We start from the raw sequence: 16,831 nt of genomic DNA, 5'->3' as shown, positions 1-16,831 counted from the left end.
TTATACAGTATGGAGCACTATGTGTAGTCATTATACAGTATGGAGCACTGTGTGGCCATTATACAGTATGGAGCATCATGTGTGGCCATTATACAGTATGGAGCATCATGTGTGGCTATTATACAGTATGGAGCACTATGTGTGACCCTTATACAGTATGGAGCATCATGTGTGGCCATTATACAGTATGGAGCACTGTGTGGCTATTATACAGTATGAAGCACTATGTGTGGCCATTATACAGTATTGAGCATCATGTGTGGCCATTATACAGTATGGAGCACTATGTGTGGCCCTAATACAGTATGGAGCATTATGTGTAGCCATTCTACAATATGGACCACTATGTGTAGCCATTATACAGTATTGAGCATCATGTGTGGCCATTATACAGTATGGAGCCCTGTGTGGCCATATTTTTTTTGTTTATTATTGTTTACGAAAGTGTGATCAGCAGTGCTAAATGGGTGTTGGGGCATGGATATGGGTGTGACTAGTTGTGAAATGGGTGTGGCCAGAGGCGTGGCCTAAAATTTGCCACTGCGCGCACCGCAAACTTTATCACTCTTTCCCTTCTTCAAAAGTTGGGAGGTATGCTTCAAGTGTTCTGGGAAACCCACACTGGGGAGGGAGATATGACAGTGCAGAGATGTATCTAGTTTTTTGGCACCCAGGACAAGAATTCACTTTGCTCCCCCCATCCAGCACATATGCTATTTACACACTTGGGCCGGGGTCACACTTAACATATGGAAAAATCGGTCCAAGTCTCGCTGCCAAGAGTCGCACAAGTGTTCTCCGTATGGTCATCCGTGTGTAATGCGTTTGCAATGCGATGCCATTTTCTTGCACCTATGTATCAGTATGGCATCTATATGACAAGCATATGGCGCTACATTTCTCTCTGCTTTTCCTTATTGAATTTAATGGCTCAATGGGCTGAAATGAGGAAAATGTGTGTGTATTTGTCGCAAGCTAGACGAATGGTCTGTGTGGTATCCGAGTTTTTCTCGTACCTATAGGCTTGCATTGACGAGTCTTGGACGATATACACGTACAGTCGCAGCATACTGCGATTTTACACGCATGTCAAATACACCTGAGAAAAAAATATGGTGATGTGAGCTGCCCCATAGAATAACACTGGTCCGAGTGCAATGAAAATCGTATATGAGTGAAGCAGCCATTTGATGACTGATGGAACCTGCAGAGCTGAATCCTGACAGTGAGATTATTACACGTTGATAGGATTGGCTACAGAGCTTCATTATATAATTAAAGGGTGCGTCCAGGTTTGAGATCAAAGTATACAGTCATTCTATGTGACTGCAGGCTTCTGAATTCTCACAGCGCTTGCACTGCACACTTTTAGGATTCTCCCTTGCCAGTGGCAAGTGTGGATGATCATGTCAGCACAAGTATGTGATTTGTATACTTCTGTCTACACTCTGATTAGACTTGTCCGGCCTTGCTCAATTAATTTTCACTGAATGAGGCCACACATGTCTAGTCATCACGTGACCGCATGTATGTAAATCGCCGGCAGGAGAAAATCCTGACAGCGTGCAGTGCGCGTTATGAGAATTCAGAGGTCTGTAGTCACATAGAATGACTGCAGACTTATCACTAACTTGGACATCCCCTTTAATGCTCTTAACATAAATAAAAATACGAAGAATTAGTCAGTATTGCAAAAAAACAGTTACATCCAGGTACCTTATAGATCAGGGGTGTCAAACTGCATTCCTCGAGGGCTGCAAACAGGTCATGTTTTCAGGATTTCCTTGTACTGCACAGGTGATAATTTAATCACCAACTCATTATTTGTGTAGGTGATTAAATTATCACCTGTGCAGTACAAGGAAATCCTGAAAACATGACCTGTTTGCAGCCCTCGAGGAATGCAGTTTGACACCCCTGGTATAGATGACGTCTCTGGAGTCGCTCTCTTTCTTTTCTTATTCATCTTGTCCAGCTCTTCTCTGCAGACTTCTTCTGCAGCACATCACCACATGATGCCCTTAAAGATAGCAGCATCATTATAATACTCATGAATAAAAATATCTGCCCTACGCTGAGCCCCTAAATAATTACCCCTCACTATATTCCCTGCACAAGATATGACCCTCACACTGTCCCTCTTATGGTACATGCTCGCCATACAGCCCCCTCATTTCCATACTGGGCCCTCTCTTCACACTGTCCTTTAAGTCTCCACACCCTTATACTACCCAGTCAATACTGTGCCCCTTTATTACACTCCACCTGCTTGGCATACTGTCTCCTCCTGGCTGTGCCCTGTTCACCACACTACTCCCACTGGCACTATTCTGTGCCAACTCACACTTTCCTCCCTCCATACTGTCTCATGTTTCCCCTTCCCTCCTCATGTAAGCCCCCCGCCAACCAAACTGTATCCTCACATATTTACCCCCTCACTCTCCATATTGCCTCCTCATACATCCCCCCCAACTCCCCATACTGTGTACGCACACATCCCATCACCCTTGCTCTCCATACTGTATCCGCACACATTTTTTCCCTGTGCTACTCATACGGTGTCCATTCCCATCTCCCCACTCACCCCCCACACACTGTATAAATCACAAACGCATATAAAATAAATCCCCGCACACACTGAATAAATCCCCCAACACACATCTTCGGTGTCTTCAGCTCCTCAGCCACAGGAGCACTTACCACCTCTCTCTTCTGAGCACCAGCTAGTGATGTCAGCAGCATGATCACATGACTTGATAACGCTGCTGGCGTCTCTGACCCGGTGGTCAGAGCTTCAATTGTACTCTCGTCTGTACAATTGATCCCTGGGAGCCGGCGTGCTTCAACTTCTCAGTGCCGGCTGTCAGCTTTACAGCCGGCTCAGACAACTGCTGAACTCCAAGGCCAGGGGGCAGCAGAATATTAATATCAATACGTTCTTACAATTAATTTTAATATAATTATCAATAATATATCACTTAATATTGAGCAGAATTAAGTACGCTGACATCCCCCTATATATCGTATGTCCCTCCCCACAGCCCCTTTTACACTGTAAGAGCCACCACACAGCATCCCCATATACAGCATGAGCCCCACACAGCCTCCCCCATATGCGGCATGAGCCCCACACAGCTTCCCCCATTTGCGGCATAGGCCGCACACAGCCTCCCCTTATTCAGCATGAGCCCCAACCTCCAAATATACAGCATAAGCCCCACACAGTTTGAGTGCAACACAGCCGCCCCCATATACAGCATGAGCCCCAAACAGCCTCCAAATACACTGCATGAGACCCACACAGCCTCCCCATATACAGTATGAGCCCCCCATAGCTTCCCCGTGTGCAGCACTTCACCCCCATAGCCTTCCCATGTCCTGCATGACATCCCCATAGCCTCCCCATGCTCACCCAAGAATCCCATGCACATAATAAAAAAAAAAAATAAAGTACACTACGTACACACCTCAGTCCTGTTCCCCGTTCCCTCCTCCACCAATGAAGTCAGTGCAACTGGATAAAGCGGGCGGGCGGGCACGGTGTGGCCCGTGGGCCTCCTTTTTCCAGCCCCTCGGCTGTCTCGCTCCGTGTCCCGAAATAAGACAGCCAGAGGGCCGGATGTGGCCCGTGGGATGCACTTTGCCCAGGTCTGTGCTAAGGCATTTGACTTAATCGAGTGGGCCTACATTGAGCAGGTCCTTTGGTGATCTGGCGTTGGACCAGGTTTCAGGAAGATTTCAGGACTGCAGTTTTGTATCGATCTCCAAAAGTGATGATCCTACTGAATAGTTTTAATTCCCCATTGATTCCCTTGGGAAGAGGGACCAGACAAGGGTTCCCTCTTTACTCCCTAATTTGTCATCGCCATGGAACCACTAACTGTCAGGATCCATCAACTGCAGTGTGTATCAGGGGATTAAGATGAGTTCCCATGAGGATCGCTTAGGGTGCGTAAGATTTAATAGTGTTTATGGCCAGTCCAAGAGTTACACTGCCTTCAGTAATGGATCGGATTGATGAATTTTGACAGTTCTCTGGTCTAAAAATATACTGACAAATCCATGTTGTTACCTCTAAGCAATATGGGATGAAAGTAGGGGATACTCTGCAGTATCATCATTTTTTCTGAATCACCCCATTATTGATTTTTGCTGATAACCCGCAGTACAGATCACCACAGGTTTGTGCTGTGGGCTACACTAAACAATTAGCATCCTGCTTGTGACTATTAGCCAACGTCTTCATTACTTTAGTGAACACAAATTCTACGATGCTCGCTCCCACACTTTACATGACAGCATGACAGTCTAGTAGCAGGAAAAGGAAGCTGCTTAGCCGAGTGCAGTAACCATTTCTGATCCTCATGTGGACATGCCTGGATATTTTGCAGGCTTTCCTATTTACTAAACATTTTAACCTTTTTGCTCTAGCAAAAAAAGGTGAGATTTAGTCAAACTCCCTATCCCCATGTAAAAAAAAATAAAAAAACAAAAACGTAACAATTGTTGGATACAGAAACAAAAGAAACAGAATAGCAGTATGGATCAGTTTATTACAAAAGAAAAGCTGCATCTATGCATTGTGTATACATGTGTAGTCAAAGAAAACTCTACTTATGCATCAACACTGATCTACCAATCAGATACTGGTTTTTATTTTTCCACACCAGGTTTCAAAATGTAACAAACGATATGATTGGGTACCATAAGTAACACGGATGCTTCGGCTTTGAATAGTTTGCAAAATTTGCAAGAACATCGACATCTTTGACTCTTTCTGTAATGCCTATAAACTTCAATTCTGAGGTCCATAAGCATGAATGTATAACTGAAGAGTACAAGGAATGCAGAAGCCCCCAATTTTCCAATAGAGGAGGGTCCCAGAGGGGGGAAAGTGCCCAGCCATATCTCTTGGATATGCCATAAATGTGCAACATGGGAATAACTTATTTTCTACTATAATTTCTACTCTGCACTTTCCGCAAAAGTCTACAGCTGTAAATGGTAATTTATGGAGACATTAGATCGCAAGGGTTTTCTTGAGACTATACAAATACTTCAAGTGTCTCGTATCAATAGCCTGCTATATTCTGGGCTTCTTTCATACGCAGCCAATCTAGGAAACACTGATGTCAGGTTATTAGAATGAGTAGATTGTCTGGTTTGCCAGAACCTCCGCACCATCCCAAGGCTTGTAAGTAATAACACTCCAAATGAAGTGCGTCAAGATTGATTTTCTCACTCCACAAGAAGAAATACAACCAAATAAGTTCCATCATTTTTATTTTTCACTTGGAGTTTCACTCTAGGGCTTCTTGCCCTTCTTCCGCAGGGACTGACCTTCTCCAGAGAAAGCAATAAAGCGATTGACAGAATCATCCTATGTACAAAGAAACATAAGAAGAATTACTACAAAGAGGTCACAAGAAAACCCCCTCTGAAGTTTCCGAGCATTTAAAGCAAGAAATATCTACAAAAAAAAAGTTTTACTAATACGCAATTTTTTTAACCACTTCATGATCTTGGGAGTTTCCTTTTTTTTTTTGCATTTACGTTTTTTGCTCCCTGTCTTCAAACGGCCATAACATTTTTTATATTTTGATTCACATGGCCATGTGAGGGCTTGTTTATTGGAGGACTAGTTGTACTTTTGAACAACACCATTGGTTTTACCATATTGTGTACTGGAAATCGGGTAAAAAAAAAAAAGCAATTCCACAATTTTTTTCTTTCACCACCACGTTCACTAAATGTTAAAATTGACCTGCCATTATAATTCTACAGGTCATTACGAGTTATCAGATACCAAACATGTATAGGTTCTTTTTTTATTTAAGTGGCGGAAAAAAAATTCAAAGTTTGCAACAAAAAAAAAAACCCTTGCCATTTTCCGAGACCCGTAGCGTCTCCATTTTTCGGGATCTGGGACTGGATGAGGGCTTATTTCTTGTGTGCCGAGCTGACATTTTTATGGATACCTTTTTGTGGTAGATACAATCTTTTGAACGACTGTTATGTTATATATATTTTTTTAAATTTACACTTGCTTCAATAGTCACCATGGGAGACTAGAGACTAGTAGCTGAGATTATACGATTTCCTGTGCTACCCATAGCAGGGCTGCAGTTCTGCTGTGTGTAGCTAAAATTATCACTTGCTATGAGCCCTGGCCACAGGTCAGCGCTCAGAGCATTCTGGCAATGACAACTACAGGGGTCTCCTGCAGACCCCGGGTTGTCATGCCAACCCATAGGTGATCCGCAGTTATGTGACGTGATTGGGATTAGTGACGCGTTTCTGGCGCGGCCATGTTAAATGCTGCTGTCTAAGATTGACAGCGGCATTTAACATGTTAACAGCCGCAGGTGGATTGCAATTCCACAGATCAGCTGTCATGTGCAGGAAAACATGCGGGCTCAGCGCCGATGCGTACCTATAAGTCATATCATGAAGGGGTTAAGGTGGATCAGATTATGCATTATGGTTGTACATATGCGCCTTCCCTTTATTATTCACCATCACTTGGTTGAACTTGATGGACATTTTTCAACCGTTGTAACTATGTGTGTTGCCACCTCTTAATTCCTAACATAGCCTTGTTCTTAAGATACAGGCAAGTTCCACTGCTGAGTCCTGCATATATCGGGCATTAATGGCATACCATGTCCACATGCCAAGTTACTATGTGTAAGTAGTAATGCTTAAAAGCCAAGTGTAATCTTCATTTTGCTGTAATCTATTAGGACTATAAGCACAATGACTCCAGTTTACCAAGTGTTTGCTGCCTTTGAATGTAAAGAATGTTATCATTTATCGAGAGAAAGAAAACAACTTGAAACTGGTGAGATATTGAAGTATGTTAAAATTTTGGAGAAACTTAAATTTCTACATTGATGAAACATTATTTACATAAAATGGGACGCCTTTTGTACCTTTTAATAGGAGACTACCAGGTATTGTGGGGTAATTTGAACACATACTGTACTTACTTCTTCTACCTTCTTTGCTTGTGGCCGTGAATTTCTAATAAAAGTAATTGTGCCAATCTTGAACTCATAGTTTGGAATTCCTCTGCAACAAGAAAGTACTGTACATCTCAGAAATATAATCAAATCAAAGACATTTATAGCTGTACATCTACAAATTTTCTGATCTTTTTCTCACTGATGCGTGCATGATTATATTTTTTATATTATAAAATAGAAATCAGACATATACATATGCCCTTTTCTTTCAAGCTGTTGGAATATGCTTCTCTGCTCAGTTGAACCTGTGAGACACTAACCTCCGAATATCTCCTGGTTTTAATGGAGAAGGGCTGGAATCAATCCCCTTTTTCTTTCCATCCAATCTGTTGCCAGATCCTGAGAACGCCTACATAGGAAATACAATAAGTGCAATATTGTGAATGGAAACATAGGCTGCCATATTAAAGTCAAGATACTATACAAGTATAAAGGAACTCAAATAATCCATAAGATTTACACCATTGGCCGTAACTTACCCTGAATCCTAGATCTGTTGCATATTCACTGTGATCTGGTTCAACATCCTAGGAGGAAGTAAAGGATTCAGTCAAATATGGTTCATGGGATAGGGTCTGTTCAGTGATTTAATCTCTTAGTATACAGGCTCAACATGGTTAGGCAAAATACAGTACTAAAGAATGTAAAATACTAAACAAGGCAAAAATGGATTTATTTTATTTGTTACCGTTGGCTCTTCGTGTTGCGTGTGTCTTTCTGGTTCTTTGTAGCCGAGCGGGGCATCAAAATCTACCTGAAATTTAATAAATCCAAAATATAAGATCAATAGTGCAAAATCCTCAAATGTATGTCCTGTAATAATACCATTGCAATAGTGCTGTCATTTATACTCCTGACGTGAAAATATTCTATTGATCGTAATGCGAGTAGGGTTTCTGAGTCAGAGGTGCATATAACATTATCACTGTAGTGTGCACTTCTCTTCCAAATACTGGATCCCTGGATCGTAGACAATTTGCCATGAAAATCAGTGCTTGTAACAGCATGATAAAGAACAATGTTGATCTAAGAAACATACACAGTTGAAAGTCGTCCGAATATGATAATTTTGGAGAGACCAATAGACCATCTGATGTGTATACGGGCTTCCATACTCTCTCTGGGCAGATGATGTAGGGAGAAAAATATAGAGAACTAAAATTTCGACAGCTGTTTTCAGAGCGATAAGTCACTGCCAGTGGAGTGTGACAGCGGCTGTCTCTCCTCTTCCCATTGAAAAACACAAGGGTGACAGAAATGGAGAAATTGACTTTGGAGCAGTGGGCGCAGGTTCTTGTGCCATATTTAACAGAGGAACCGCAGAAGGCATATTATGACCTGGCCTAGCAAGACGCAAAAGAGTACGCAAAGTTAAAAACTGAGGATCTTGGAATGCTTAGGAGTGAGTCTGACTGTCAGGGCGCAATAGGTGCACCACTGGGCCTATTGCCATGACAATCCTCCCCGGTCCCAGGGAGATCCCCATAATGCTGATGACCGGTGAGCCTGGTGTAGATGTACTAGGCGGTCGAGAGTTCCTTGGGGAAGCAAGGGGTCTTAGCATTCCCATACTGGTGTTCCCAAAGGGGGCCTGACACCCAAAAGAGGGGAACTAGAGCCATATATGGGGCCCCTGATGAAGTCCACAAGAGGACATGAATATATACTGGTGGTCCTGGATTATGCTACCCAGTACCAAAGAGGCGATAACCTTAAGAAACTCCTCAGCAAAGTGTTTCTCACGGGAGCTGCTTCATATTTTCTCTCAAACTAGTCTACCGGAGGAGATACCGACAGCTTGAGGGACCCACTTCATGTCGAAGGTCATGAGGGAGTTGTACAAGACACTGCAAATTTCACAACTCAGAACATCAGTGTACCATTCCCAGACAAGATGGACTGGTGGAGAGGTTTAATAAAACCCTGAAGGCTATGTTGAGGAAAGCAGTGAAGAAGGATGGCCGAGACAGTGACTGTCTGCTTCTCTATCTGTTATTCTCCATCAGGGAAGTTCCCCAAGCTTTCACAGGCCTATCCCCATTTGAATTACTCTATGGCCGACAACCTTGAGGACTCCTGGATATGGGAAAAAAAAAAGAGTCCTGAGAAGCTGAGACTACACCCCATAGAAGTGTGGTGATGCCCATTGTGAAGGAGCACCTCCTCCAGGCACAAGAAGCACAGTTCAGGGTGTATAATAGGTTGGCCAGGGTGAGACCAATCGAGAAAGCCCTAACAGGTGTACCATATTAACCTGATTAAACTGTGGCAGGACAGAGAACCCGTGGGGCTCCTTGTCTGATGGCCGAGTTCGACGTCAACCCAGAAGATGTTAAGGTGGCAGAGACCTTGTCCCGCTCACAGAAACAGCATTGTCGGGAGCTGTTGCAGCGGAATAAAGAACTGTTTTGTGAGTTGCCAGGCCTCACTCAGGTTACAGAGCAGGGGTGGGGAATCTTTTTTCTGTGAAGGGCCATTTGGATATTTAAAATCATCCTTTGGGGGCCGTACAAACTCCGCCTACAAAGTACATCCTGACTGGCACTGGTTTCAGGACGTAATCTTTCATTGCATGCCTTTCAGTGTTCAGTAGTGAACACTGCCTGTGTGTGCTAACAGAGCAAGAAGAAATTAAAAAGCTTGGGCAATCAAAATACAGCTCCCTGCCCAAGAATGTGGTCCCTGAGAATCTGCTCGAAGGCCTGATAAAAGGTCATTGAGGGCCGTAAATGGCCCTGGGGACTGAAGTTCTCCACCCCTGTTAAAGAGCATGAGGTACTCTCACAGAGCTTCATGTTTGCATCAATCGTAAGCCGCATAGCATTCCAGAGGCCTGCAGAGAAATGATCTCAAAAGAGGTGAAGCGGGTACTGAATCTAGGGATGACTTAAGATCGGCTGGTCCAGTCCCATAGTGTTGGTGCCAAAATCAGATGGGGAGTGGTGGTTCTGTAATGACTACAGGAAGCTCAATAAAGCTTTGAAGTTCAAACACCTACTCAATGCATAGGGTTGATGAGCTTATTGAGATGCTAGGGCCAGCTTGGTACATCACCACCCTGGACCTAACTAAAAGGTTACTGGCAAATTCCCCTCGCCAAAAGAGGCCAAGGAAAAGACGGCCTTTTCTACGCCAGATGGATGTTATCAGTATGTCAGGAGGCTGTTTGGGTTGCAGGGAGATCCGGACACTTTCCAGAGAGCCATGGACCGGATCTTAGCATCGGACTGAAAGTAGGAGTTGCCCACGAGGATGACATTCAGCCAGGACTGGGGAAGTCATCTTGGCAAAGTTCAAGCCATACTTGATGCTCTAAGAAAGACAGGCTTCATCAAAAAAAAAAAAAAGTGCTATGGGGATGGAGGAAGCCAAGTATCTGGGCTATGTAGTAGGTTGCGGTGAAGTAACACCTCAAATAAATAAGGTGGAAGCAATCCAGAACTGGCCACAGCCCCTCTCTAAGAAGCAGGTAAGGACATTTCTAGGTATCGTGGGCTACTCGAAGATTTGTCCCTTAGGCTACTTTCACACTTGTGTCGGTACGGGTTCGTCGCTAAGCGTCGGCGCGATGTACAGACGCACGTTGTGAAAATTATGCACAACGTGGGCAGCGGATGCAGTTTTTCGACGCATCCGCTGCCCATTCTACAGTTGGGGGAGGAGGGGGCGGAGTTCCGGCCGCACATGCGTGGTAGAAAATTGCGGACGAGACATACGAAAAAACGTTACATGGAATGTTTTTTCGTGCAGACGGTCCGCCAAAACACGACAAATCCAGTGCACAACGGACGCGACGTATGGCCATATGTCGCGATCCACTGGCAATACAAGTCTATGGGAAAAAAACGCATCCTGCGGGCACATTTGCAGGATCCGTTTTTTTCCAAAAACGATGGATTGCGATGTACGTCACACGACGCAAGTGTGAAAGCAGCTTAACTTGGCCCTGATAACAGCAGGGCTGCTATGTCGGCGTTTTTCACTGTATATATCATTGTTATTACCACACATTATTGCCAGGGAGTATAATCCCTTTCCTTGGCTGTGTGGTTGTCAAACTGTCTATGTGTATGTTATGTCAAATGCTGGATAGCTATACTGCATAGTCGGGAATGATTTCCCTGCACCAATTGATACTATACGCTTTATTCACTAGTATCTGGAATGACAATATATATGCCCCATTATGCTAGGCTTTCACCTACATTGTTGCCATTGATTAAGGATTAGGTTGTATAGTTGGTTTTATAAGTTTTATGATTGTTGCTTAATAACATTTTCTATCTTTACTCATATTGTTGGTAATATTGAGGTGTGTGCATCATTAGTTTATCTCTTTCTTTTCTTTTGCCATTGTTGTTGTGATACATTATGACGCACCCTAAAATATTTAGGCTGTACCTTCTTTTTCTTTCCATGGTGTATATACTTCATAGGTCGTAAAGGGGTTAAAAATACATAAAATAAAAAAAATCTGATTTAAACAATAAGTCGTTTTCTGGTGACATATTTGACAGTTGTCTAACAGACCGGCCTGGAGCTTGTACAGTGAGGATGGATATTTATACCACTTCAGACTTACATTCATGTCACACTCGATAATGGATACAGCTTTGTCTGGCTTTGTCTCCATCACGCGAAGTTCATAAATCTGGAATCAGAATAGTTTTAAGCGTAAAGCAAAGCCAATGATTTCACCATTATAAAACACAGATTATGTGCAAGACTTCAAAAATATTTTTAGTCCTAAAACACAAAAAAACTTACTTATTTTTCCAAGACGAGTTATAGTTACTAGCCCGCCCCCCACCCGAATAGCCGATAGCAGCAAACAAGTGATTGCATTTAACTGTATATTAGATATAGCTAAAACAGACAGAATATGCTGAAAGATTTTCCAGAATTGTGGGAGAAGGGGAAAAAAATATATGTATATATTGTCAGCTTTTTACATTAGCAAAGTGGATACGATCAGGAAGTCTCATCCCCACAGTGTTAAAAATCTCTATGCATGTCAAAATTTGCAAAATATCACGTTTTGCAGCAAAACAAAAACATACTGTAGGAAAATGTAGAGATTCACTTCCAATGGAAACATAATTAATATTTGACAGTTTTATCCAATCAAACAAGCTGCCCATGATTTCACATTACCTTCTCATTGTAGTTAATAGCAATTACATCTCCTGTGGTCAAACAAGCGAAGTTCCTCAATGCGTTCTCCAATCTGATTGTAGAGTCAAGGAAGGTCAGAGAAAACCAGTGTACGTTATAGTAAGAGAAGCGCACTAATAAACACATAACTGATGGAATATGCCAACAGCCTGGCTGGCATCCAAATGGATTCACACCAATATAAAGGAAGGATACACTGCTTTGGGATTTGTGATGTCCAGGAAATCTGGGCTCTGGGGCTGGAATTTGGAATATGTAGCAACTTGAAGGTTGACGCTTTCCACTTGCACGAGACCGCCTTCTTCCAAAAGTAAATTTTGCATCATCTGTGAGGAACAATAAATTAGCAGGCTTATATGTCATGAATGATGAAAACTCATTCTCAACTGTTGGAATTTGCATTCATATTTTTTTTATTATTCTGGAAGGAATTATTTTTACCCAGATATATAAAAATTGAAAACACAGGCGTCAGTATTAACCCCTTCCCACCGCGGCCCTTTTTCGTTTTTGCGTCTTCGTTTTTCGCTCCCCTCCTTCCCAGAGCCATAACTATTTTATTTTTCCGTCAATATGGCCATGTGAGGGCTTATTTTTTGCGGGACGAGTTGTACTTTTGAACGACACCATTGGTTTTACCATGTCTTGTACTAGAAAACGGGAAAAAAATTCCAAGTGCGGTGGAATTGCAAAAAAAGTGCAATCCCACACTTGCTTTTTGTTTGGCTTTTTTTCTAGCTTCACTAAATGCTAAAACTGACCTGATATTATCATTCTCTAAGCCATTACGAGTTCATAGACACAAAACATGTCTAGGTTATTTTTTATCTAAGTGGTGAAAAAAAAATTCAAAACTTTGCTCAAAAAACGCCATTTTCCGATACCCGTAGCGTCTCCATTTTTCGTGATCTGGGGTCGGGCTTATTTTTTCCGTGCCGAGCTGGCGTTTTTAAATGATACCACTTTTGTGCAGATACGTTCTTTTGATCGCCCGTTATTGCATTTTAATGCAATGTCGCAGCGACCAAAAATACGTAGTTCTGGCGATCAGGATAATGTTTTTTTTTTTTATTGATAGATCGGGCGATTCTGAACGCGCCGATACCAAATATGTGTAGGTTTGATATTTTTTTTTATTGTTTTATTTAGAATGGGGCAAAAAGGGGGTGATTTAAACTTTTATATTTTTTTATTCTTTTCATATTTTTAAAAATTTTTTTTTTTTTTTTTTTTTTTTTTAACTTGTGTCATGCTGCAATAGCCTCCTTGGGAGGCTAGAAGCTGGCACAACTGGATCGGCAGGATCATCAGATCGCTGCTATGTAGCTGAATTGCAGGCTTGCTATGAGCGCCGACCACAGGGGGGCGCTCAAAGCAGGCCGGCATTAGTAACCATAGAGGTCTCAAGGACCTCTATGGTTACTGTCCTGACACATCGCCGACCCCCGATCATGTGACAGGGGTCGGCGATGAGATCATTTCCGGCCACGCGGCCGGAAGCGGTAGTTAAATGCCGCTGTCAGTGTTTGACAGCGGCATTTAACAGGTTAATAGCGGTGGGTGAATCACGATTTCACCCGCCGCTATTGCGCGCACATGTCAGCTGTACAAAACCGCCGGAGCCCACATCGAAGGGGGAGACACGACATGCGCCGTACTAGTACGGCGAATGTCGTGAAGGGGTTAAAACTGCATACACTACTACAGCATGGATGCCTTCAGGGGTGCCCCAACACGAAAGAAAAATCTAATTATCATCATTACTGTTGTCCTTTGATCAGTCGGCTTTAGTAAAGATGCTTAATTATTGGGTTCAAATCCCACCAAGGACACCATCTGCAAGGAGTTTGTATAATCTCTCCATGTCTGTGTGGGTTTCCTCCAGGCTCTCCAGTTTCCTTCCACACTCCTAAGATATACTGATAGGGAATCTAGATTGTGAGCCCCAATGGGGACAGTGATAAGTTGTGCAAACTGTACAGCGCTGCGGAATATGTTGGCGCTATATAAAAATAAAGATCATTATTACTATTATTCCTGAGAACGGTTTCACACATCCGACAGTCACAGTCCAAGGACGAGTGCGATGTCTGGATGGTTACGAGTCTCCAGACTTGAACTTTACAGCTTCATGTCTATGCCTTGGGGCCCAATGAGTTTAGGTCAGGAGAGCCGCTGCTGGAGAGCACACACTAGTGTGTACTTGGAATGTGAATGTCAGACGTGTGAAACCGGCCACAGGCAAATTCCACAATCAAAAGATCTTGTAAAAATATGAGATTCATACTTTGTTGATAACGGCTCCTATTCAGGTCAATGGCAGCTCTGTCTGAACACCGATGTCTAATACAATATAATGAGGAAGCTGCTGCTAAAGCACAATCCTAATAATATAGGAAACCGTTTTAGACAACACATTAACCGCTTCACCCCTGAAGCCTGTATTCACTTTCCTGACCAGGCCCATTATACAATTCTAACCAGTCTCATTTTATGGGGGTTATAACTCTGCAACGCTTCAACAGATCCCACTGATTGTTTTTTCACAGCACTATTGTACTTCATGTTAGTAGTACATTTAGGCCGATATTTTTTACATTTATTTGTCAAAATATCGGACTTTTGGAGAAAATTTAGAAAATCTCAAGCTTAATTCTTTTTGCCTTTTTCTATACCATATTAGGCTACTTTCACACTAGCGTTAACTACAATCCGTCAATGCGTCGTTTTGCAGAAAAAACGCATCCTGCAAAAGTGCTTGCAGGATGCGTTTTTTCCCCATAGACTTGTTTTGACGACGCATTGCGACGGATTGCCACACGTCGCATCCGTCGTGCGACGGATGCATCGTGCTTTGGCGGACCGTCGGCACAAAAAAACGCTACATGTAATGTTTTTTGCTGCCGACGGACCGCTTTTTCCGACCGCGCATGCGCAGCCGGAACTCCTCCCCCACCTTCCCGCACCTCACAATGGGGTAGCAGATGCGATGAAAATCTGCATCCGCTGCACCCGTTGTGCGGCGCTTACAACGCTAGCGTCGGTAACTTCGGCCCGACGCACTGCGACGGGCCGAGCCCGACGCTAGTGTGAAAGAAGCCTTAAACTACATAACTATATCACACAAAATTATTATTAAACATTTTTATAGCGCCATTTATTCCATGGTGCTTTACATGTGAAAAGGGGGCAAATCTAGACAAATACAATTAAACATGAGCAAAAAACAAGGCACACAGGTACATAAGGAGGGAGGATCCTGCCCGCGAGGGCTCACAGTCTGCAGGGGATGGGTGAGGATACACTAGGAGAGGGTAAAGCTGGTCATACGGGGGTTCAGTAAGTTGAGGATCACTGCAGGCTTGTCGGAAGAGGGGAGTCTTCAGATTCTTTTTGAAGGTTTCTATGGTAGGCGAGAGTCTGATGTGTTGTGGTAGAGAGTTCCAGAATATGGGGGAAGCACGGGAGAAGTCTTGTATGCGGTTGTGGGACAAAGATGAAAGGGGAGTAGAGAAGGAGATCTTGAGAGGATTGGAGGTTGCATGTAGGTAAGTACCGGGAGACCATGTCACAGATGTATGGAGGAGACAGGTTGTGGATGGCTTTGTATGTCATAGTAAGGGTTTTGAACTAAAGTCTCTAGGCGATAGGAAGCCAGTGAAGGGCTTGGCATACGGGAGAGGCTGGGGAACAGCGGAGAGACAGGTAGTCGGGCAGCAGAGTGTAGGATGGATTGGAGTGGTGCCAGAGTGCTAGAGGGAAGGCCAGAGAGTAGGAGGTTGCAGTAGTCAAGGCAGGAGATGATAAGGGTATGCACTAGTGTTTTTGTCATGTCGCGGTCAAGGAATGCACGGATCCGGGAGATATTTTTGAGTTTGAGACGGCAGGAGGAGGCAAGGGCTTGTATATGTGGTTTGAAAGAGAGGGCAGAGTCGAGGATCACCCCGAGGAATCGGGCGTGTGGGACTGGGGAAAGTGAGAAGCCATTGACATTGATAGATAGGTCTGGTGGAGGGGTAGAGTGAGATGGGGGAAAGATGATGAATTCTGTTTTGTCCATGTTCTGTTTTAGAAAGAGAGCAGAAAAGAAGGCCAAGATAGCAGACAGACAGTGTGGGATTTTGATAAGCAAGGAGGTGAGGTCAGATCCACCTAGGTAGATCTGCGTGTCATCGGCATAGAGATGATACTGCATACCGTGAGGTTCTATGAGCTGTCCCAGGCCGAAGGTGTAGATGGAGAAGAGTAGGGGTCATAGAACAGAGCCTTGAGGAACACCGACTGACAAGGGGCGGAGTGAGGAGGTGGTGTGGGGGAGGGAGACACTGATTGTTTGGTCTGTCAGATATGACAAGATCCAGGATAGGGCCAAGTCTGTGATGCGAAGAGATGAGAGGATCTGTAGCAGAAGGGAGTGGTCCACAGTGTCAAAGGCAGAAGACAGGTCCAGGAGGAGGACAGAGTAGTGTCGCTTGCTCTTGGCAGTTAGTAGGTCATTGGTGACTTTAGTTAGGGCAGTTTCAGTTGAGTGATGGGGTCAGAAGCCAGATTGTAACCGGTCAAAGGGGGAGCAGGAGGAGAGGTGGGAGGACAGTTCAAGATGGACATGTTCCAGTAATTTTGCGGCATAA

General features: G+C 43.6%; 1 protein-coding gene across 1 annotated transcript in view; it reads right to left on the bottom strand.

Moving 5' to 3' along the window:
- Window positions 1-4,533: 4,533 nt before the first annotated feature.
- The window catches only part of UFD1 (ubiquitin recognition factor in ER associated degradation 1), a 41,234-nt gene continuing 28,936 nt past the window's right edge, over window positions 4,534-16,831 (bottom strand). The window contains exons 5-12 of the mRNA XM_069756513.1: window positions 12,396-12,526; window positions 12,180-12,252; window positions 11,608-11,676; window positions 7,714-7,779; window positions 7,505-7,552; window positions 7,286-7,374; window positions 6,990-7,071; window positions 4,534-5,380 (exon numbers count right to left, since the gene is read on the bottom strand). Of these exons, the coding sequence (XP_069612614.1) occupies window positions 5,306-5,380; window positions 6,990-7,071; window positions 7,286-7,374; window positions 7,505-7,552; window positions 7,714-7,779; window positions 11,608-11,676; window positions 12,180-12,252; window positions 12,396-12,526 (633 nt within the window). The 3' untranslated portion in view covers window positions 4,534-5,305. The remainder of the gene's footprint in view (window positions 5,381-6,989; window positions 7,072-7,285; window positions 7,375-7,504; window positions 7,553-7,713; window positions 7,780-11,607; window positions 11,677-12,179; window positions 12,253-12,395; window positions 12,527-16,831) is intronic.

The sequence above is a fragment of the Ranitomeya imitator genome, chromosome 1 (assembly GCF_032444005.1).
Source record: "Ranitomeya imitator isolate aRanImi1 chromosome 1, aRanImi1.pri, whole genome shotgun sequence".
NCBI lineage: Eukaryota > Metazoa > Chordata > Amphibia > Anura > Dendrobatidae > Ranitomeya > Ranitomeya imitator.
Note: the sequence above shows the minus strand (reverse complement) of the source record. Positions and strands in the feature narration are given on the sequence as shown.